Here is a 22,786-nt window from a genome sequence, read left to right as displayed (position 1 = left end):
AGTGTACTTTTTCATGGAAATGCAAAAATAATTTATACACATGAATAAAACGAACATATTTCCAACTGAATTGACCGTATATTCTTTTGACATTGAGACAATTCTGAATCTTCTTTTAAAAGTGGAAAATGTGCTATAGAGAGTCTTCGAAATATTTATCAAACATTAAAAGATACACTTGGTATTTCAGTCTGTTCTTTCTCAGTTTCAGCCAAACTGTACTACATGCAAAATTTAGTTATGGACTTGAACACAAGTCTCAAAACATTGAGCATTTTATCATTACTGTACTCTCGTATAAAAGAAAAATGGTGAAATCTTTTCTAATTCACCAATGGTTAGTTGCACATTACTGTAAAAGAGCTGTGCAGTGCCCATTATATTACACAGAGGCAGGAATATTTTGTTGATGAATATTGCTGAAAATGCTGTGTGCTTTTCTATTTACTAATAGGACTATATCATTTATTAAATACAGACTAACAGGGCTTCCCTAGTGGCGCAGTGGTTGAGAGTCCGCCTGCCGATGCAGGGGACACGTGTTCATGCCCCGGTCCGGGAAGATCCCACGTGCCGCGGAGCGGCTGGGCCCATGAGCCATGGCCACTGAGCCTGCGCGTCCGGAGCCCGTGCTCCGCAACGGGAGAGGCCACAAGAGTGAGAGGCCCGCGTACCACAAAAAAAAATAAATAAATAAAAAAATTACAGACTAACAAATCATGCTCATATGTTAAGATTTAGTCTTCTCAGAGGATGGGGAAGGTTACCGTGACTCAAGTCTACGATCGTGAATTTCTATAGCATGATTTTCAGAACATATTTCTGTGCATGAAGATTCCAAGGAGAGATAAATGATATTAGAGTGTGTTTGGAAGAAAAGTGAAAATAGGCTTTTGATAAGATGCTGCTTTTTTTCTCTTTACCCATTCACACAGGAACCGCTAAATGGTAGATGTATGGACCAGTGACATTAGAAGTGGCCCCTTGTGAGTTCGTAAGGTTGTAACATTGGGGTGTACATTTTCATCCTATTTTAGAGTCGTATTAATTTTCATGATAGCCATATTGTTCTTAATGTTTTCACACTTTTAAAATTTACATAATATGACAAGCTGTCAGATATGATTAAACGTATCATTTCATCATGTAAAATCTAAAATACTTAATGTAAAATCAGTCAAGTTCACTTATTTTTTAAAAGAAAACCCTGCGAAGAACTTTTGTGTGGGAGTCTTAAAGGTGGTAAGGTTCTAAAATTGCACTTTTTAAAAAGTGCTTCTACTTTACTTTTATATCATTAAACAGGAGGTGGAATAATGCCTGAAAATTGTATTGGTTTGCTACATAAACATGATGACACTACTCTGGAAATATATCCCATGTCCAGTATTATTTGTCTTTTATCTAAATCCTCCTTCTTACACCCAAATCTGCTTCTCTTTCATGACTTTGTTTTTACCACTGATGTCCTATTTGAGACCTGTTGATTTGTTTCTTTTTATCATACACACTTATTCAGTTGCCATCTCAAGTCTGGTTCCTTAACACGCCCTGTCTTGTAATATATACTTTCAATTTAATTGTCATATATTAAAGATCACAAACTTACATTTTTTTGCAGTAGCCTCCCAAATGATACCTCTTTCTCTAATTTCCCTTGTCAAATCTTCATTTCATTAGAAAATAATGAATGTTGAAAGTGTTGTTTTCACTGTTATTTCTCTTTTTAAAAATTATTGCCGAGTTCCTACTGTCTGGATTAAGCCTAAACTCTTTAAATTCGTTCCATTCTTCACTTCCCTCCCTCCAAAATCTGATCATAACCCCTTTTTCTTGAGTTATGGATATCACCTTCTTTACATAAATATTTACTTTTTCTAGTCAGTTGTGCTCAAGGACCTCTCCACATCCTATTTCTGTTCTTGATTTCACACCTTTTCTTACTTCATGCCCTTCACTGATATCACAAAATTATCACCAGATAATTTGCAACAAAATCATATTATTTTTTTTTTTGCTATCACTTCACTATTTTCTCTTGCCTATTAAAAATCTACTCTTTGATGTTATAGCTTCTTTTTAGAGTGATGACCTTATCATTTTTATCTTGGCTTTTCTTAACGTTCAGTTTTTACACATGCCCACATTATTGATGAGATCATTATTTTCAACACACTTTTATCAAGACGCGTATAGAGTAATGCTGATGCCCTGTCGGCCAGCTCTTATTCTGTTGAAGAAATAATTATCTACTTTAGAAAATATTATATTATTGCATTTCCTTCTTTTTTAAAAGAATCAAAATGTCAATATTTTGAATATTTCATTGTTAAAAAAGAGGGCTCAGTATTTGTGTGGTTGGAAGTGTAAGGATGTTGAAAGGAAAGGATTTGAGTCTACTTTTATGTTCCATTCTGATACTCATTTCTTTAATATATAAGAAGGGATTCTAAAGACATAGACACCTTAAAAGGATAAATATCTTGCTTTACACATGAATATGAAGGCATAGAGCAACTTAGAATTGATATAATAAAGCTAAATGGTCGTTCCTTGATTGGTCTCACTTTACCTGCCCTCTACCCCACCCCATCACTTTAAAAATAATGCAGAACAGCAGACTATGTTTGAAGTACAGGGAGGAAAACAAAACAAAACATGGGCATTTACATTAAAACACTGACTGAACTCTCAAGAGTTAAAATGTAAGAAGTTTATTCTCCTTTTATCAAGCAATGTCTACAGACAGAGCACCCACATGGTGTAAGCTACCAAAGAAGGATATATGAGACAGACTTAACATTAAATCATTAGGTCACAGACACTTTATGTGGTTCATGATCCCAAAGGAGAAAATTGCTAGAAAGGAAAACAGGTAAGTAGAAACATAAGCTGATTTCTGTTGTTTATTAAATCTACCTCCCATAATGCTTCCTTAAGCTAAGAAGTAATCTACTGTATCACACAGTTCAGGATGCTATATACACATAAGATATTACACACTATAAAATGTCAGGTTTCTAAGCAGTTTTACACAATTTAAACGAGTAAAATTTGTATTTAAAAAAGACCTTACTGGATTACCTTCAGGAAATGGAGGTCATTTCAACAGCTCATTAGCATTTTTAGCAACAATAAAACAAAAATAAGTAAAAAGGTTCTCCAAACATGTAAGCTATTACTTTAAGCCTGGATGATTATCCGCTTATTTTAATAAACCAACTCACTAGTTTTAATCCACTTCTACCAGCCTTTTCTTTGCCTTGAAAAAGAAAAGCAGTAATTTTTACTTCTATGCAGTGTCGCAAATAAGAGGATTAGTCAGGTTTCAAACTACGGGACATAGTGAGAGAGTTGTTTAAGGATTATGTAGGAGTTAAACAATAGTCATTTAGGAAGTTATAAACGAAAGAAGTCCTGTGATGGGTTATATTTAAATAGCAAAGGCAATGGAGAAGTACATCTTTCCTCACCACTGTGGTGCTACCCCCTAATTCCCAATTTCTGTTACTAATTCTCCTAAACCACTAATACTCATCAGTTCTCCAGCCAGTTTTTTCTTCCTGTTATTAATTTCCCGATATGTGGTTTACTCTAAGCAGACACAAATAATGCTTCTGTTTTAGAAATGGAAGTTCCTGCTGATGCAACACTGGACTACATGAAAAGAAAAAATCTATTCCACTAATAATAGACATTTGTAAGCAGTTGACATCCCAGACAAACTTGCATTAAAAATATAATACACTCTAGCGATTGAAACCAAAAGGAGTTGAGAATACATTGCAAACATTTCACCATAATTATTTTCCTCTTTTCCTCCCCATTTTCCATAGCATGCTGCAGATTATACAGTGAGTGTCAGAGTTTGTCACCTGTGTACAACCTTAGGCCAACTTATGCCTTCAAACGACATTTCATTGAGGGTTAGACAAATGACTGAAGACTGGGTTTGTTGCAAGAGATATTCAACTTTTCTCTTTTAATGACAAGAAATTTACAGTGATGTAGGCGGTCAGTATGCAGTTTTTAGCCTTCCTTTTCTTCTTGTGACATTCCCTTCAAGGCACAAAAGATTATAAACAGTGGATGGGACAGAATATTTTGAATTAAGAATTTTAAGGTTCCATAACACCTTTTATTTCTGGTGTAAGCATACCAAAAGGACAGAGCAAAAAATAGATAAATCACCCTCAAAATGAAATGATGCTTAAAATCATTTCAAATTCCCTGCAGTTATTTGTAAGTATTTAAATTCCTATTTTATTAGCTTAAAACATAACTATAGATCTGATTCTTGCAATTGATGTATAATAGCTTCTCATTAAATATCGTGTTAAATATTTCTAATCAACCAATATTACTAATTGTGTATTTCTCTGCCAAAAAAAAAAATCTATTTTATTTGGGCCACCCAAGTAACTTATGTTTGCCTAGGATACAAACTTGAAAAGTTAAGCCATGTAAGTTGTAAATTGAAACCATGGATTAAGTGCAGTGTACTGGAAAGCTCTTCACTTAATAATTGTTTAATAGGCTCCTAGGCATCTCCAACCCAGACGACTGTATTTCCTTGCTTAACTTCAGTGATCTCACAGTTTAACTTATTGAGTCGTCCATCTAGTATAAAGAGAGAGTCCTTGGAAGGCGTCATCAGATATTGACCAAATAAGCCACTGTCCTGGATTTGCCTGTTCTTCCGGTTCCAAGGCCATTCCTCTGCCTTGAGTGGTTCCTTGAGACTCTTTATCATCTTAACCTTCCCAGAGGCGAGCTCCACAAAGAGCACATCAGTCTGTGTGCTTGAACTACCGTAGATGTTGTACTGATGGGCTTCCGTAAAGGATGGCTGAAAGGCCAGGTCAGATATGTGCAGGTTTGTGTGAATATCAAAAGCCTCTTGTATTTCTCCTCTGATGGTGATGTACTGGACCCTCACAAGACCTTTCACGTCACTGATGCTGACAAGATAGTGTCCGTCCGGAGAGACATACGGAGTGCCTGTCACATCACTGTTGAACCCAAAGACCGAGTCAGTTACACTGTCCACCAAGAGCTGTGGGGGAACCACCCCAGTGCTGTTGGGTTTACAGCCAATAAAATAATATCCTCCCAAGTGTGTATACGCCAGCGACTGAGGGACACACTTATAGTCCTTCAAGTTAATGGTCTTGACGTATGACATGGTTTCAAGATCAATTTTTTGTAGTACAGCTTCATCTTTATGAAGAATAAATCCAAACCTGCAAAGATGAAAACCAAAGTTAGACAGGAAGCTCCGGGGTGGTTACCAGAAGAAAATGCACTGTGGGCAGGTGGAAAGGGCCATCACAGCCCAGGCATTAATTGTCAGGCCATGCAGCAACCGGTGGCCCAATCGTGTTAGAATTAACTTTCAATCTTGCTGTCCTCCTCTTTCCTCTAGGTCATCCTTTCATTAGAGCCAAACAGTTATAGCGCATGCTGTAGAAAGCAAAATAATTAAAAGTGATATATCTAGTTAATTGGAACAACACATTTTATTTTTACTCTAGAGGGTCAAAAAGTAAACATTATTTTGCACGTCTCTAAACCTACTGATATTGAATCAACTTTGTTAACTGCTAGAAAGCCAGCAAGAATAAAAGCCTTGAATATATATCGCTTTCACTCACTTCATTTACTTCTTATATTGTTTATGACCTTCAAATAAATCTGACAATCACTATTTAGATAATTATCCCTATTTTTCTCATTTTAAGCTGCCTCTCTATCCTAATAGATGGAGATTTTTTTTGGGAGGGGTATAAAACTATTACCCTTCTATTTATTCCATTTTAGGATCATCTTGATTAACTACCTTTACGCTTTTAACATTTATTTTATTATAAATTTCAAATACAAGTTAAAATTTTCATCCTTGCCAAGCAAATACTATCATAATTTTTAATGACATACCTGCATTGTATCGGTTATTTTATATTGAACAATGATGAACTTTGGAGATTTATGGCATTTTTCTATTAAATTCAATCAAAAAAATAAATATATTTTAAAATATGTTTTGGTGACCTCTTTGATTACTTCAGTGCTTTTGGTCCTGAATGCTAGCCGTAAATCATCAAAAGTCCCTGTGACAAGGGTAAATATATCTTGTGGGTTTTTTTGTTTGTTTGCAGGGTATAAATACATTTTGAAACACTGACCTATAACATCAGTGGCTTCCTAGCAAAAATAAGTAGGTTAAATAAGATAAAATGAGATAGAAACTACGATACACAATTATATCCAAAATGCATATTGGACAACAGAATTGTAAAGGACTTTTATTTTGTTTTTGTTAATAATATTGATTAAAACACCTCCTAATATTTCCAGAAATTCCTTAAAAATAAAGATCAGAAAAGTATTGTTATGTTACATTGACTGTACTCCTAAATGAAAAAAATTAAGATGACTTTACTGTGAGTATTAAAACAAAGCAAAACAAAACAAACTCTATAAAGACAGCCATTTTTATTATTGTCACCTGTACAATTCATTTTCAGTATACTAATTCTTAAAGTTTAATTTTTGTAAACAAAGTTACCATTTCCACACAGAATACAGAAATATGGTGCATTCAGTGTAATAATCCTTAAAATTTTAAATATAATCACATGGAAAGCTCAAAATATAAATAAACACAGACCTTTAATATCCTAGACAAAATAAGGTGAATGTTTTCAAAGAATCAGTCTTGTATTATGTAAGGCATGAAGTACATAAGCACAAATATTTTACTAAAATAGACATAAGACTGTAACTGCTTCTATGTTATTGCATTACATAGACTTAGGAAACTATATCATAACTTTAGATATATTTGAACATTTGTGAAGAGACTGCTGTCACTGGAGAGAGTACAAATTCTTCTACACAAAAGAAAAGCTACCGAGGGTTGTCGTGAGTGCCTCTGAGGAAGGCTGGCTTTTGGGGGAGTTTTGCGCTCGCTGAGGGGGCACCTCGGGAACAATGGCGGAAGGAGATAATCGCAGCACCAACCTGCTGGCTGCAGAGACTGCAAATCTGGAAGAGCAGCTGCAACGATGGGGAGAAGTGATGCTGATGGCAGATAAAGTCCTCCGATGGGAAAGAGCCTGATTTCCACCTGCCATCATGGGTGTGGTTTCTTTGGTGTTTCTGACTATCTACTATCTAGATCCATCCGTTCTGTCGGGTGTTTCCTGTTTTGTTATGTTTTTGTGCTTGGCAGACTACCTTGTTCCCATTCTAGCGCCTAGAATTTTTGGCTCCAATAAATGGACCACTGAGCAACAGCAGAGATTCCATGAAATTTGCAGCAATCTCGTAAAAACTCGACGCAGAGCTGTGGGCTGGTGGAAACGCCTCTTTACGCTCAAGGAAGAAAAGCCTAAAATGTACTTCATGACCATGATCATTTCTCTTGCTGCGGTTGCTTGGGTGGGACAGCAAGTCCACAACCTCCTTCTCACCTACCTGATAGTGACTTTCTTACTCTTGCTTCCTGGACTAAACCAACATGGAATCATTTCGAAGTACATTGGAATGGCCAAAAGAGAGATAAACAAGCTTCTCAAACAAAAAGAAAAGAAAAATGAATAATACATCTGCTTTATGCAGTGTGATTAATGGTGTATACATTGTCCTTGGGGACAGTGTCTTTTATGCTGTCTGGATACTAAAATGTTACAGATGTAGCTCTTTGCTGTCCCTCATTCTGCCCTTAGTTAGTAGAAATTCTGACTTGCCAAGTAAGGCTTTATGCCCAGTGTCTTCATGGGTGTGTTGTCATCCGCTGGCCTTATATGCACAACTCATTCATCATTACCACTCGTCTTGGTTTTTCTCACCCAGGGTTAATTGAACTCTTACTTTTAAAATAATATAGTGGTGAACTTCATCCTTTAGTACAGTTAATAGTGGCCTGGGATAACTGTTCAAGTTGATCTTTGCTGTAGCTGGATACAAGATAGTGGTCTGTGACTACAGGAAGCTGGTTCTACTGTCTACTTCCACAGTCTGCTTAAACAACTGTCTGGCTTCGTGAATATAGAAACCAAGTTTACCACTTCTGATGAAGAGACCAGTTAAGATTCATTCCTCATTCTGTTTCGACACTGTGGGAGAAGAATCCTCATGGAATAAAATGAAAGTAATTCCATGGCCTAGTGTGTGTTGGCTTCTCCCTTGTGCAGAATTTAGCAATTTGTTGGAAGCATTGATCCTCCCTCCCAAATGGGTAATCTGACAGGCTTAGAACTCTTGTTCCCGTGCACTTAAACTTGAAGTTAGTACATCCTTAAGTGCTTTTTAGTAGCAGGCTTACGCAAGATGGTATTTAGGATTTTTAGCATACTTTTGACTTCAGATTTTCAGCTAAATGAAACTAAAGTACATAATAGGTTAAGAGTCATGTCTAAGACCTTCACTCCAAGACCAGCCGATAAAGAACAAAACTCATCCTGTGTTTAGTCAAGATTCATTTCAGTAGAAAATCCTACTAGTTTTTCAAGACCAGAATAAGCCTTTAAAGGTAAGCCTCAAGATTCTCATTTTATGGTATCACTGGCTGCTTTTGGTCCCCATAGATGGAGTAATTGAAATCTGTAGGAATGAACCTCTGAGGGCTGGAAATGTGACATATTTGGGAACAATTCTTAAACTGATTAACTAGCTGTAATATAGTTTTGTGAATTTATTGCACTGATGCTGTAAAACCTGGACCTTGTGGTGTATCTGTTCCTAAGTAAGTGTTGTTTTCTCTCCTTCAATATTGCTGTAAACAGTGGCACCCATGTAGCATATGTTTGACTTCTCTTTTTTTAATGTTTCGTATACAAACTACCGTAATTTACATGTGTTTCCTCACTGTAAATAAGCTTGTCTTCCTAGATTTTTGTGTGTATGTGTGTTCTACCAATTAACTACTTTTGCAGTTTTAATCCTGTATTATTTCTTCTACTTTGTTTTGTGTAAAGGGGGAAAAATAAAAAAGCTGGAATCCCAAAAAAAAAAAAAAAAAGAAAAGCTACCATGTATATCTACTCCTTTAAAAAGATATCTTAAATATTTACTGAACAACCACTAAACCCAAAGAACTGGGAATATACTGGAGGTGAACATAACTCGCCCTGCTTTCAATGAGTCTAGAAATTTTGAGTGAATTGAAAAACTGTTAGTGATTAATGCTTAATTATAGTATTCTGTAATACTATTACTTAGTATCTATTACTTTATATATATATATATATTTGAAATGGAATAAAGTAATCATTTTGAAAGTAATATTTCTATTGTATTTCAAAATGACATGCACCATTTCTGGTTGACTTAGGGGATCTTTATTTTTTATTGTGTCCCTAATAACTGTGCTTGTGTCCTTTCAGTAAACAAAGCTCATACTATACCTATTCAGGATGCAATTTCGGTCCTGATTACAATGGTATGAAGAGACCTTTATATTGTTAACGATCACTTTTAAATGCTCCCATTAAAATATGAATACCTAGTGCAGGTTTTAAATACTACCTGAATGTTAAAGAATAAGCAAACAAACAAAAGCCCTCAAACTGAAAACTGAGTCTCATTACTTTTGTATTATCGGCATCAAAAATATCATAAAATCCTAATTATCACTACCCACTCTCATACTTGTCTTAATAAATAATGAACTTGGGCTACTGGAAAGGGACGTACTTCCATTCATTGACAGTCATTAAGGACATGTAAGTGTGGAGATGTATCATTGTGTCTGATGTCATTAATGGAATTGTTAATTATGATGGAAGATACTGTCTTTTTTTTTGTTATATATGGTATAAGTGCTCAGAGGCAAAAGCAGTAATTTGCACATTTAATAAAAGCCATAAACCAGTCAAGTCTTGGCATTTCAATTCTCCTCTTAACCTGGGGTCTTCTGCTCCCTTTAGACAATGGTGTTTGAACGCTGAAGAGGAAGAAGGAGACAAGCCCTAACCACTCATGAACTAGTTTAACTCCGATACTGAAGAATGCACTCAACTTTCCTCTGATACAGTCCAGCCTCTTTTGGAGGTAAATAAATTTTAAAAAATGGTTCCGTTAAAAATGCAAAAGCCCCATGTGGGGCGATAAAATTACATCCCTTTGGCAACCATACTGTATGCTCCTTTAGGACTAGAGATCTAGCTACGTAAACAGATGCATTGAGAAAGCTTCAATTTTTCACTACTGATTTATTGGTAGGAAGTGGTGTCTCTAATTCAAAATTTCCCCCAGTACAGATTGATGTTCTGAAGTCTCCCACTGTTCATTAGTCTGTGATTAATATTTACTATGCTAGGCTCTCAACTTTCATGCCTGCTTAGTATAATAAAATCCTGCATAGTACTAGACCTAACATAGTTTGTCTAATATCTGTCAGAATGTGTGTAGGAAGTTGCAGACTATGAGAAATGAGAGAGTTAAAACTTATTCTTGAAATGACTTCGTGTAGTTGGGAAATAAAGTAACTAGGAAATCGTAACCTCTCCGCACGGCACTGTGTGGATCTGTTGCCAGATTTGGTGAGGCGAGTGAGAGCCTTCTTTCCTTTACCAAATTATTTTCTTTTTCTGAGTGTTTAATCAATCTAGTTCATTATAAATTTTATAAAAAGATTCAACTTTAATTACTGTTTTTATGCTTTAAAGTGAGGTCATGAGGTGATTCACATTCAGAGAACTTGTTTGGATGAAGTAAGTGTTTCCAATCTGAGCTGATTTAGTTTCATGACCCAGTTTTTCAATATAATAGACATGTGACCTCATATAAAGTCCTTGACTCATATAAGGTCCTTGACTTCCATGAGTTTCAGTTTCCTCATCGGCATGAAGAGGATAAAAGTACCTTGTTTTGAGAATGAGAATAAATGCGTGTTTATTACCAGTAAAACAGTATATTCTCAACAAGCAGAACACGTCCATGCTTTATACGTTAAGTAGCATCATTTTCCCATTATGTATCAAATATAATATCTCCTATGGGACAACAGACTATTATAATCCATGGATGGAAAAACAAAAACAAATGATTAATATTTTTGTATAGCCAGTATTCCCACAATGTTAAAAATAAGCACATGGTATTACCCAAATGTGATGAGATTTATGCATTTGTGAATTCAACAGCGGTCACTTTTTTTAAAAAAATTAATTAATTAATTATTGGCTGTGTTGGGTCTCCGTTTGTGTGCGAGGGCTTTCTCTAGTTGTGGCAAGCGGGGGCCACTCTTCATTGCGGTGCGCAGGCCTCTCACTATCGTGGCCTCTCTTGTTGTGGAGCACAGGCTCCAGACACGCAGGCTCAGTAGTTGTGGCTCACGGGCCTAGTTGCTCCGCGGCATGTGGGATCTTCCCAGACCAGGGCTCGAACCCGTGTTCCCTGCATTGGCAGGCAGATTCTCAACCACTGTGCCACCAGGGAAGCCCAACAGCGGTCACTTTGATAATAGAAATTCACCTTTTTATTCTTGCTTTCGCTTGTGTCAACAGGATCTGTGTCCAGTGCGCACCTTGCCCAATCACCAAATTGCTCATGTTAGGAACATGGGCAGCCGAGCTCACTCCATCATCTCTTAGAGATGCTGTTTCAGTTCCTAGGGAGGGTGTGGAGCAGGTGGCCATGGAGTACTGGGTGACTTTGAACTCTGCACAAATGATGGGATTTGGAATCGATATCTGTCTTACTCAAGGACTTTCACTAAAAGTAACAGAAAATTTTGTGGCTGACTTTAGGACCTGGATCTCTAAGGACATGGAGAGGTGCAGTCAGAGTGTGTCATGGCAATTCAGGAGCGTTGCAAGGGAAGTGATTTGGCAGAGAGGGGGAAAAGAACAGATACTTAGAGAGAAACATGACTGAAACATCATGAAGCCTAATAAAGATTAACTGTGCCATGACCTCCACGTCCCACAAGACCAGGCTACAGTTCTTGCATTTGAGTAATGAATGACTTCCCCATATCTTTCACTAGACAGCCCCCAAATAGAATCTCACAAAGCAGCTTTTAAGTCACTCACCCCACAGAATCTGTGATGATATTCTGTTCCTGTCCTGCTTTCAAATCCATGACCTGAGATACTACTGAAGGAATCTCATAATTGTAATTAATGACCTGTATTAATCTGCCATGGTCAGTGCCAAGAGTAGTGATACCCCAAAGCTTAGAGTGAAAGGTGCTCCAAAGATTTGCAGAAAAACAATGATTTTATCTCCTGAATCATAATACAGGGCTGCCTCTCCCCAGAGTCCTCACAGATCCCCACCTGGACAGTTCTCATTAAAGCTGACTTCTAATACTTAACCACTAAGGACCAGTCCTTACAAGCTAGGAAGTGTTTCTTTGTTTTTTTTTTTTCTTTAATTTTTATTGGAGTATAGTTGATTTACATTGTTGTGTTAGTTTCAGGTGCACAGCAAACTGAATCAGTTATACATATACATATATCCGTTCCTTTTTTTTTGGGATTCTTTTGCCATATAGGCCATTACAGAGTACTGAGTAGAGTCCCCTGTGCTATACAGTGGGTCCTTATTAGTTTTTTATTTTTTATATAGTAGTGTGTATATATTAATCCCAATCTCCCAGTTTATCCCTCCCCCGCTTTCCTCCCTGACCATAAGTTTATTTTTTTACATCTGTGCCTTTATTTCTGTTTTGTAAATAAGTTCATTTGTACCCTTTTTTTTTAGATTCCACATATAAGCGATATCATATGATATTTGTCTTTCTCTGTCTGACTTAACTTCACTCAGTATGACAATCTCTAGGTCCATCCATGTTTCTGCAAATGGTATTATTTTGTTCTTTTTTATGGCTGAGTAATATTCCATTGTATAAATGTACCACATCTTCTTTATCCATTCCTCTGTTGATGGACATTTATGTTGCCTCCATGTCCTGGCTATTGTAAACAGTGCTGCAGTGAACATTGGGGTGCATGTGTCTTTTTGAATTATGGTTTCTCCCTGGGAAATGTTTCTGAAGCTCCCTCTCCATTCCTGTATGATCCCTTTCCTCAAACTCTGTCATCTGCACCTCCCCAGATTTTAAAACTAGTCTTTCCATGTATATCAATGGATGCAAATGGAAAGCAGTAAGTGGAGATTGGGTGTATTTGAGTATTGGTTTTGCCAGACACTATGCCTTATTAGTTAAAAAAAAAAAAAACAAAAAAAAAAACCAAAACTTGCTGCAATCCACATCTAAATAAAAGAATTTCCCCAAACTTTTCTGATGTCTCAATTGTAGAAAGCATATTCTTTGAAATAAAATCTCAGAACAAGAAAATTGGAACAGCCATAGGAATTTGTTGTATTGAGATTTTACTTGTGAAAATCTAAATCCAAAACATAGGATCAAGTAAATGATCAGTACTTCATAAAAAGTGACAAGCAGGATTATTAATACTTTGTTTTCCTAACTGGATGATAAGTACCCTGTTTTTCCAACTGGAAGGTAAGAAATGCTTAACAGATAAGAAAGTAAAATGATAATCTCCTCTCCTTGCAATTAATATATAGACCCTCACACATAATGTGCTGTTGAAATATCCCCCAGTGTGTTAACAGCTAGCACAGGGTTTTCATCGACACAAACCATAAAGCTGACGTGAGTCATCATTCACTAGTTTATGGATTCCTTTATATTTAGTTGTTTCCTGTTATCCCAGACTGACCCCTGTAATAAAAGACTGAATGCTGTTCCTACTCAAGTACCAGAGGATTTAGTTTTTATCTGAATTTCACATAAACAGCTCAGTAAAATACACCTGTTCCTAAAGAGTGGTCACATTCACATTCGAAAGAGGTGAAACACAGAAGAAGTGGAATTGACACATTTAGTAAAGATTTATAACGAGAGCAAGGACGGTTTCTGAATTGGCCTAATGCTTAGATGTGTTTGAGAAATGATAATACTTTGAAGTTTTCTGTTTTCAACACACAGGTTGAAAAGCTGAAATGAACACCAGGATGCCCTCCTTCCTGACTTTTATAAGTATATTGTGCGAATTCTGTATTAAAGATTTTAGCTACATTACTTCTTCCCTACTTTCATTTTTAATTTTTTTTCTTAAAAAATGAAGTAGAATGTATTACTGATCCCTAAATCCCCTATTGTCTTCCTTCTCTGGTATCTTATTTTTCTGTTGTGTAGGGAGCTTGATTCTTCTAGGAAAAACTGAGACATAAATACATAACTTAATTTTATTATATTCAGGATGTCTAATCGCTTGACAGAATTAATATAGTGTCTAAAGTTCTATCACTTCTAGTGAGTAACCAGGGCATACAGAAAAAAAACAGATTTATTAAGAATTCTGTGCACACCACATGGACTACAGACCGTACTTCAAATACCAAAGCCCTCCACTTTTTTCTGAAGAGCTTAACAGCTTAAGGAAAAACATGACAACTATGCATTAAGATGGCATTTTAAAAGATTGGTGGCTCTCCCTAACTTTTTTTTGGAAAACAACCTGAAAAATAGCAGCTTCCCTGACCTTACCTGTTCCTCTGAAGAGGATGTGTTTCACGTAAGAGTTGGTAAACGGATCAGAGGTGACATAACAGAAGTGGAGTTAGTAATTAGAAGAGTGAGAGATAATTTGTGAGCCCAGAGGTGGGAAGAGAAAAGGGAGATAAAACAAAGACATGAACAAATTAGAATCTTATTAATCAATCAAAAAATATTACCCAAGTGTCCACTGTGTACTGTAAGAGAGAAAAGGAAGTGAAAAACCGGTTCCCTGAGGAACCAGGTTAGGCATGATTTGGGTTCTAGAGGCTACGTGATCACATTCAGTAATAATTCACAGCCTACTGTGTGCAGTACACTTCATAAAACCTTAGGAAGGAAATGGAGAGTAAATAAATGGTTCCTATCCTTAAGGTAATTATGTCAAGTAGTGGGTGCTTATAATTATGTCCCTTGACTTGCAAAGAGTATTTGGGGAAACTCTGCAAAGAAAAGATGGGTTACAACTACTAATTTGCTACAGCTACTAACTTTTGTTATGCTAGGCTTTCAGTGGAAGAGAGAGCTCATTTCAGTCTGGATCCCAGAAGGAAAAGTGCAAATTCTAATTAGAATAAATCAAAGAGACTGTTTACAAAGCAATGTAAATTGACTGCAAGTGATAGTGCAGTAATGTGTGGAGCGCAACAGTAAGGCTGTCGTCACTGCTGTGTCCTGGAAGGAAGGAGTTAGGTGGAGAGAGGTATGTCCTGTGAGGATCTGGGACTTTCCATTTTAAGAAACATCTGGTTTCCTAGCAATCAGTAGACAAGGTGCTGGGGGGTGGGTAGTGGGGATAATACGCTCTGGTCCCACCTTCTGCATGCAACCTCCAGCCAGGTTTCTCATTGGCCAGACCCCTGGGACAGAGCAAGGTGGAGGAGGGTAAAGGTTTTGCCAAAGAGCAGCACAGGTTTCCTCGGCTGAGGAATCCGAGAGTCTCAAGTCTAGTGAATGCATGGAGCTGCCTGCAGTGAGAATTGTAACATACACAGTTTTTCTAATTGAGATCATTTGACAATTGATAAGGAAAAAGTGCGTAACTGTGCAAGTTGGGCGAAGGAAAAATTCTTGATTTTTCTCCCTGAAATGATTTCTTCTTTGTATAACATTTTCTTCTGGTAAAGTTGTAGAAAATGTCTCTAACCTCCAGTTACTAGTAAAATATTTTTACTAACTCCTGTGTACTGAATGTGTGTGCCTCATATCCTTCACCTCCCTCCAAATTCACATGCTGAAGCCCTAATTCCCCATGTGATGGTATTTGGAGGAGACTTTGGGAAGAATTAGGTCATGAGGGAGGAGCCTCCATGAATGAGATTAGTCGCCTTATAAGAAGAGACATGAGACAGACGATCTCTCTCGCTGTCTCTGCCATGTGAGCACACAAGAAGACGGCAGTCTGCAAACCAAGAAGAGGGTCCTTACCAGAACCTCGCTATGCTGACACCCTGGTCTCTGACTTCCCAGCGTCTAGAACTGTGACAAATACATTTCTGTTGTTTAAGCCACCCAGGCTCTGGTATTTTGTTAAAACAGCATGAACTGACTAAGACAGACCTTGGTACCACAAGTAGGGATGCTGCTGTAAAAGTGTGGAAGCAACTTTGGAGCTGAGCGATGGGTAGAGGCTGGGATAGTTTTGATGTACATGTGAGAAACAGCCAATATTGCCATGGAGGGAATGCTAAAGGCAAGCCTCATGAAGCCCCAGAAATAAAAAAGGAGAGAAAGTCTCTGTCTTCTTAAAGAATACACCAAAAATCATGAGCAGAATGTGGAGATATGAATGGTAGAAGCCATTCTGATGAAGTCTCAGGTGGTTCTGAGGAAGTATTATTGGAAACCAGAGGAAAGGTGACTTCTGTTACATGCAAAGAACTCGGTTAAGTTCTGTTAGTGTTCTAGTGTCTTATGGAAGACAGAACGTGGGAATGATGAAGTTTTAGATGTTCAGCTGAGGAGATTCGTAAGCAAAGTTCTAAAGGAGTGGCTTGCTTCCTCATCACTGTTTATAGTAAAAATATGAGAAGAGAGATGAATTGAAGAAGGAATCATTAAGCTAAAGGAGCCAGAACATAAAGATGTGGAGAGTTTTTTGTGTCCATAATACAAAAAATGAGAATGCATGTTCAGAAGAGAACATTAAGTGTGTGGAAGACTGACCATTTGATAAGGAGATTAGCATGGGTGGGACCACAGAACGAATCAGTCACCAGGAAGAACACGGCCAGTCTGAACTAAAGGAGATGGAGATGGGATGGAGTGAAGGGAGATTGTCTGACTTCTCGAATTTTAAAGGATGAGACCATACAGCTATTCAGCTGTGGACATGCATTATTCTTCAAGGCAAAGGGTGAATGGCTCCAGAGGTGATTCAAGGATTATCACGGCCACATCGTAGGACTGAAAAGATGTGACACATCACCCAAAGCTTCAGGAACAGGACCACCCAGAGCTCTGCAGAGTTGCAGGGGGCAGAACTGCCACTCCAGTGGGTCTGGAAGCCACAGCATCTAGCCAAAGGGTATATTCTTGAGACTCCAGAATCTCATGGAGTTTGCCATGCTGCATTTTAGAGTTGCTTGGGACTCATCATCACCACTCCCTTCTCTCTTTGTACTCCCTTTTGGAATGAAGTGTCTATTCTGTGCCTGTCCCACCACTGTATTTTGGAAGCACATAACTTGTTTGATTTCACAGGTTCACAACAAGAGGGGAATTTTGCATCAGTATGAACCATACCCTGAGTCTCCACCAAATCTAATTTAGGTGATATTTAGATGAGACTCTGGACTTTAAACTTGAAATGCTAGAATGAGTTCAGACTTTTGGGGCTATTGGTATGAATGAGTGCATTTTGCACTTGAGGAGGACATTAATTTTGAGGAGGTAGGAGTGGAATGCTATGACTGAAATGTGCCCTCCCCCCCATTCATATGTCGAAGCCCTAATCCCCAATGTGATGCTAGTTGGAAGTCAAGCCTTTAGGAGGAAATTAGGTCATGGATAGAGCCCTTGTGAATGAGATTAGTGCCCTTATAAGAGGAGACACTTCTTAGAAAGGTGATCTCTCTCCCTGCCATGGGAGGACACAGCAAGAAGATGACAGTCTGCAAACCAGGAAGAGGGTCCTCACTATGACCGTCAGGACTTCCCAGCCTCTAGAAGAGTAAGAAATAAATTTTTGTCATTTAAGCCACTCGGTCCATAGTGTTTTGTTAAATTAATGGAACTGAGATAGAAATATGCAGTAAAAGTTACAAACATGATTAATACTAGTAGCGGTATTATTATTTTCCCATTATGTTTACATTTTCTTCAGACAAGACTAAAGCTGCGTGAATAATTACTGCTTGACAGGTTAAGGGATTATAATATATGTTCTGAAATTTATTTGGACTTAGTATTAAAAAAAATTATCCTGTGTGTGTATTCTTGGGTATGTAAGAGTAAGGGAAAGAGGGAAAGGCGAGAGTTTTGTTTTGTTTTTGCATTTTTATTTATATAAATGATGATGATATGGCATATATCTCATGTTGTGTCTTAGTTTTCCTCTTTCAACACTACATTTGAAAGATACGTCCCCATAGCTGTCTGTAGTATATTTACTGCTTTAGAGTCATTCCCAGGAAGCTGAAGTATGAGCCACAATATTTTACTTACTCCATATACTCAATGTGGCTTCATTCAACTGCTGGGTTCGTTGGTGGCTGAGCTCAGCAAGGAAAACTGGGACGGGTTGGCCTCCCTCTTTCAGTGTGGTTTTCTATCCTCGAGGATGCTACACAAGACTTCCTCGCAAGGTGACTGTGGCGTTCTAAGAAGGGAAGCTCTAAATAGTCAACTCTCTGCTTGCCTCATGTTTGCTTAGGTCCCACTGACATTAAGAAATGATATAGCCAAGCCTAGGGTCAACGTTTGAGGGGATTACCCAAAACCATTGATACTGGGAGACTATTCACTGGAGACCATTATTATAACAATATACTATATACAGTAACGGTTCAAATGTTGTTGTTTTTCTTGACATAGCTATCTATCAGTACACAATTTATTGAATAGGCCATCACTTCCTACTGATTTGGAATGCCGCTTGTTGGCTGACATGCATTTAGTCTATACCTGAATGTTCTATTTACTTCATGAGCGTTTCTCTTCACATATAAGTTTTACACTATTTTATTTATTGAGCCTATAAATACATATAAATATCCAAGAAAGTGAATCTTTCACAATTTTTTCTCAAAATTTATTGGCTACATTTTTTATGTGTGGCGTTCCATAAACTTTGCAGTCAGTTTATCAAGTTAAAACATGACTAGCATTTTTATCTTACATTTTAGAATTTATCTAATTTAAAAATGTTAATATTTTCAGGGGATATATTAAATTTATACATTAACTAACTGAATTTTAACATATTTAAAAGGAATACTGTATGTGTTTCTATTTATTTGATTCATTTTTAATTGCTATATCATGAAAAAGTCGTCTCTTCTTGAACGTATACATAGATATTTTACCTTTTTAGTTGTTAATGTTAATCAATTCTTTTTTCCATTACATCTCCTGATTTTTTTTTACTATATATAGAATTACTAATTTCTTTTTCTTTTCTTTTTTTTTTGCGGTATGCGGGCCTCTCACTGCTGTGGCCTCTCCCGTTGCGCAGCACAGGCTCCGGATGCGCAGGCTCAGCAGCCATGGCTCACGGGCCCAGCCGCTCCGCGGCATGTGGGATCTTCCCGGACCGGGGCACAAGCCCGTGTCCACTGCATCGGCAGGCGGACTCTCAACCACTGCGCCACCAGGGAAGCCCTGATCAAAACTTTTAATGACTTCTATCGCACTTAGAATAAAATGTAATTGACTCTTCTTCCCTAAACCTGTCTCCTCTCTCTAGAGTTGCAGTGGCCTGCGGACTGTACCTCAAACATGCCAGAAGGATTTCTGATCAATAACTGAGCTCACAGTTGCCTCTACCTAAAATACTTGGCTTGATTGTTCTCTCATTTTTTTTCAATTAATATCTTTTCACAAATACCTCTTAAAATTCTCATTGTCAATAACTGTACATTCTACTCTTTTCCTCAATCTTTTATGCATTCTAGTGGGCCAGCGTAAGTTACTGGGATTCTGACCATCCCTGGGTACTTGTAGATACTAACCTCTAGTCCTTGAAATTAGAAACCTGGTCCTGAATTCTGTGATCTCATCCAAGAACTGCTTGGTGAGGTTCTGCTCAGTTCCAGCAGGCTGTCCTTTGGTTGGCATTATATAATTCCCATTTTTCATTCTCTATTAATGCCTATAAATTCCTTGTTTGAAGGACTATTGAGAACACTTTAAATGTTGTATATAAGGTACCCAGTAGACTGCCTGGCAGAATACTAAAGACTATCTACTATTACTGTTATTGCTGTTTAATTAATGATGTTCATGAGATTGCTGAACAGGAAAACGAGATTTTCCTCTGTGTTAATAAGGATCTTCTTAAGAGTCCAGAACCAATTTTCTTATTTATATTGCCAGAATATTCAGGAAACGAGCTAGATTTGGAATTATTCCGAAGAAAGTACAGCTAGGAATCCAAGGAGGCTAAGCAAACGTGTGGAGGTACCAGCATAGCTCAGGGAATCTGAGCTTCTACACTGGGCCTTAGGGCAGCCTGTACTGCCTGCTCTCAATTTCCTCTAGCTGACCGTATTAAAAAAAAAAAAAAAGCAGGCAATCTGAGTATAGCATTCCCTGCAGGAGGCCTAGATGCTATTCTCTAAAGTGCCCTAAGGAGTTTATTTAATTTTTTGAAAATACGTCACACTATAATGCAACCTGTTTCTTTCTTAGAGAACAGAGTATGAGCTTTCACATGCACAGCTTTTTAGCCATGGTGCTGCCTTGGAAAGGACCTGTGGACTGAAAGCACATTACGGTGTATTACAATCCAATCGCAGCTTCACTTATCTACTTGGTAAGACGTTTGTATTGCACTTATTACCTAGTACCTGTTAAATCTGTTTATGAAGACCACAAGAAAGAAATAATTTTTATGCTCCTTTTAGTTTAATATAAACTCAGAAACAATTTTGCTTGAACAGTTGACCTGTGAATTAATAATGAGGGACTATAATTTATTTTCACTACAGCATGTCGAGTACTTCCTTTGCGTTTAAAAATTGATGAGGCTCAAAACTCCATTTCTTTACAGGAAACAGATTTCAAAGGCCTATGGGGCAAATCACCACTTTCCTCACATGGAAATTTCCTTCCAAGACCATGTCTTGGCTAGTAAAAGATAAATAAGTGAAAACAGTTTAGCTTTGAGTTCAGTATGACATAAAGTATTATATTCTTTATTAAGGACTTCCGGAAAATATTCTGTGAAAAACCATGTGAAGAATAATTTCTAGTCAAATAGATCACGCTTTATCTCAGAAATGCTGTCTACCTAAAGAAACAGTTAACTGAGTCTTTTCATCATGTGAATAATCTTCCCAGTTGCTTTCATTGGCTCGATGTTTTTGGATTTTTGTATCTACTGCTGTTGAAGTGGAATCATTCTCTCTTCTATGTTTTTTATTCAGCGTTATCTTGAATTTGCCAAGACTAAGACATTGGTGAAATGAGCATTTCATCATTGGGATCACTGACCAGAGACACATGATGAAAATACACTCTTCTCCAGATATGATGCCTCAGTCCTGCTCATAGACAGCTGGTTCACTTATGGCAGCTGAACCAAAGTCAACTGAAGGTAAACTAAGGCAGCAAACAGGGCTTCACCTTCTCTAGTATTTTATATTGTTTATCATCAGATGGAAGTAGGAGAGGGAACAAAGATTTTGCTAAGGTTCGAAGACTGCCCAGATTATCCATGTAGTAAGAGTAATCCTTAAAGTAGTTTTAACATAATTATTTTGTCACTGGAAATAGATTGTTCATTTATTCAAACTACTTACTTACTCTTTACTGGGGACATAGGACATGACAGTGAATGATATAAAGTCCTGAAGGGAAACAGTCCACCCTTCTTAAGGTTTTATTTTTGAGAAAAAGGGAGAATATTTCCTGAATAGTGTCTGTAGAAGACCTGCATTTTCCTTTATATAAAGAAAAGCTTATACCTGTTTTTTCCACCTTCTCTAAATTAAAAAAAAATTGCTTTTATTTTGTTCTATCTCTTTATGTATTTATTTTCCTATACAAAGGGAATCTTGCTGCTTTCCCTTTTTTTTTTTCTAGGACTCAGTAGGCAGTTAAGATTTTGTAAATATCCAGTCTCTAAATGCACAGATTGGAAGTTAGGTCAGAAAGTGGCAAAACGCTACTTTGGATTTTTGCAGATAACAATTCACAAACGAACTGCAATTTTGAGAAGTTTAAAAATACGAAAAGGTTATATGATGCTGCAAGAGTTTTAAAAGGCAGACACTGATATTAGAGAGAAACTATACCTTGGAAAGAAAATATTTTTATACCATAAAATGTTGCTATCGTGATTAATGTTCAAGTTTTCCATATTTAGATATTAACTATGCCAGGGTATGAAAAATACTAAATCCAGTGATCATGGGGTGTATCAGCTTCTGCCTGAATGTCACCCAAACAGGCTGAGTTTATGGTTTATTTGTAGTGAAGTCTCTACTTGGTAATGTGGCCAACTGAGATGTTACAGATATCGTAAGCATTTGCATGATTATGTACTGCACTTTAACAGCTATTCCTTGCTGAGGAAGTTCTTATTTCAAAGAATGTTTGCCTCCTTTGAGAGAATGATTAACATCTTGTAGTCCTTCTATAGGACCACAGGGCGCACAAGTCGTTAAAGAGAAGAAAAGCCCAGAGCATCATGCTGAGTCAGTCCTAAGACCTGAGAGTTTGCCTTGAAGCTGAAGGAACTTTGGAGACGATCTGGATAAGTCCCTTCATTTCACAGATGAAGATCTTGAACTCCAGTGAGATTAAAGGATATACCTGAAGTCACACAGTTCACTTACTGAAGAGCTTGGACTGGATCCTATGTTCTTAAGTCCTATTCTGTTCCTCTCTCTGGAAAGAGATCGTCACGAGTAGAGCTTAAAACTACTGTAGGGGGGCTTCCCTGGTGGCGCAGTGGCTGAGAGTCCGCCTGCCGACGCAGGGGACACGGGTTCGTGCCCTGGTCCGGGAAGATCCCACATGCCACGGAGTGGCTGGGCCTGTGAGCCGTGGCCGCGGAGCTTGCGCGTCCGGCGCCTGTGCTCC

General features: G+C 37.6%; 1 protein-coding gene and 1 pseudogene across 3 annotated transcripts in view; one reads left to right on the top strand and one right to left on the bottom strand.

Moving 5' to 3' along the window:
- Positions 1-4,322: 4,322 nt before the first annotated feature.
- FSTL5 (follistatin like 5) overlaps positions 4,323-22,786 on the bottom strand; it is a 615,591-nt gene continuing 597,127 nt past the window's right edge. For all 3 annotated transcript variants that reach the window (XM_019926751.3, XM_019926752.3, XM_019926753.3), the window contains one exon: positions 4,323-5,243. In XM_019926751.3, the coding sequence (XP_019782310.2) occupies positions 4,541-5,243 (703 nt within the window). In that variant the 3' untranslated portion in view covers positions 4,323-4,540. The remainder of the gene's footprint in view (positions 5,244-22,786) is intronic.
- LOC117312454 (ADP-ribosylation factor-like protein 6-interacting protein 1 pseudogene) lies at positions 6,922-8,089 on the top strand (annotated as a pseudogene).

This window comes from Tursiops truncatus, chromosome 5 (genome assembly GCF_011762595.2).
Source record: "Tursiops truncatus isolate mTurTru1 chromosome 5, mTurTru1.mat.Y, whole genome shotgun sequence".
NCBI lineage: Eukaryota > Metazoa > Chordata > Mammalia > Artiodactyla > Delphinidae > Tursiops > Tursiops truncatus.
Note: the sequence above shows the minus strand (reverse complement) of the source record. Positions and strands in the feature narration are given on the sequence as shown.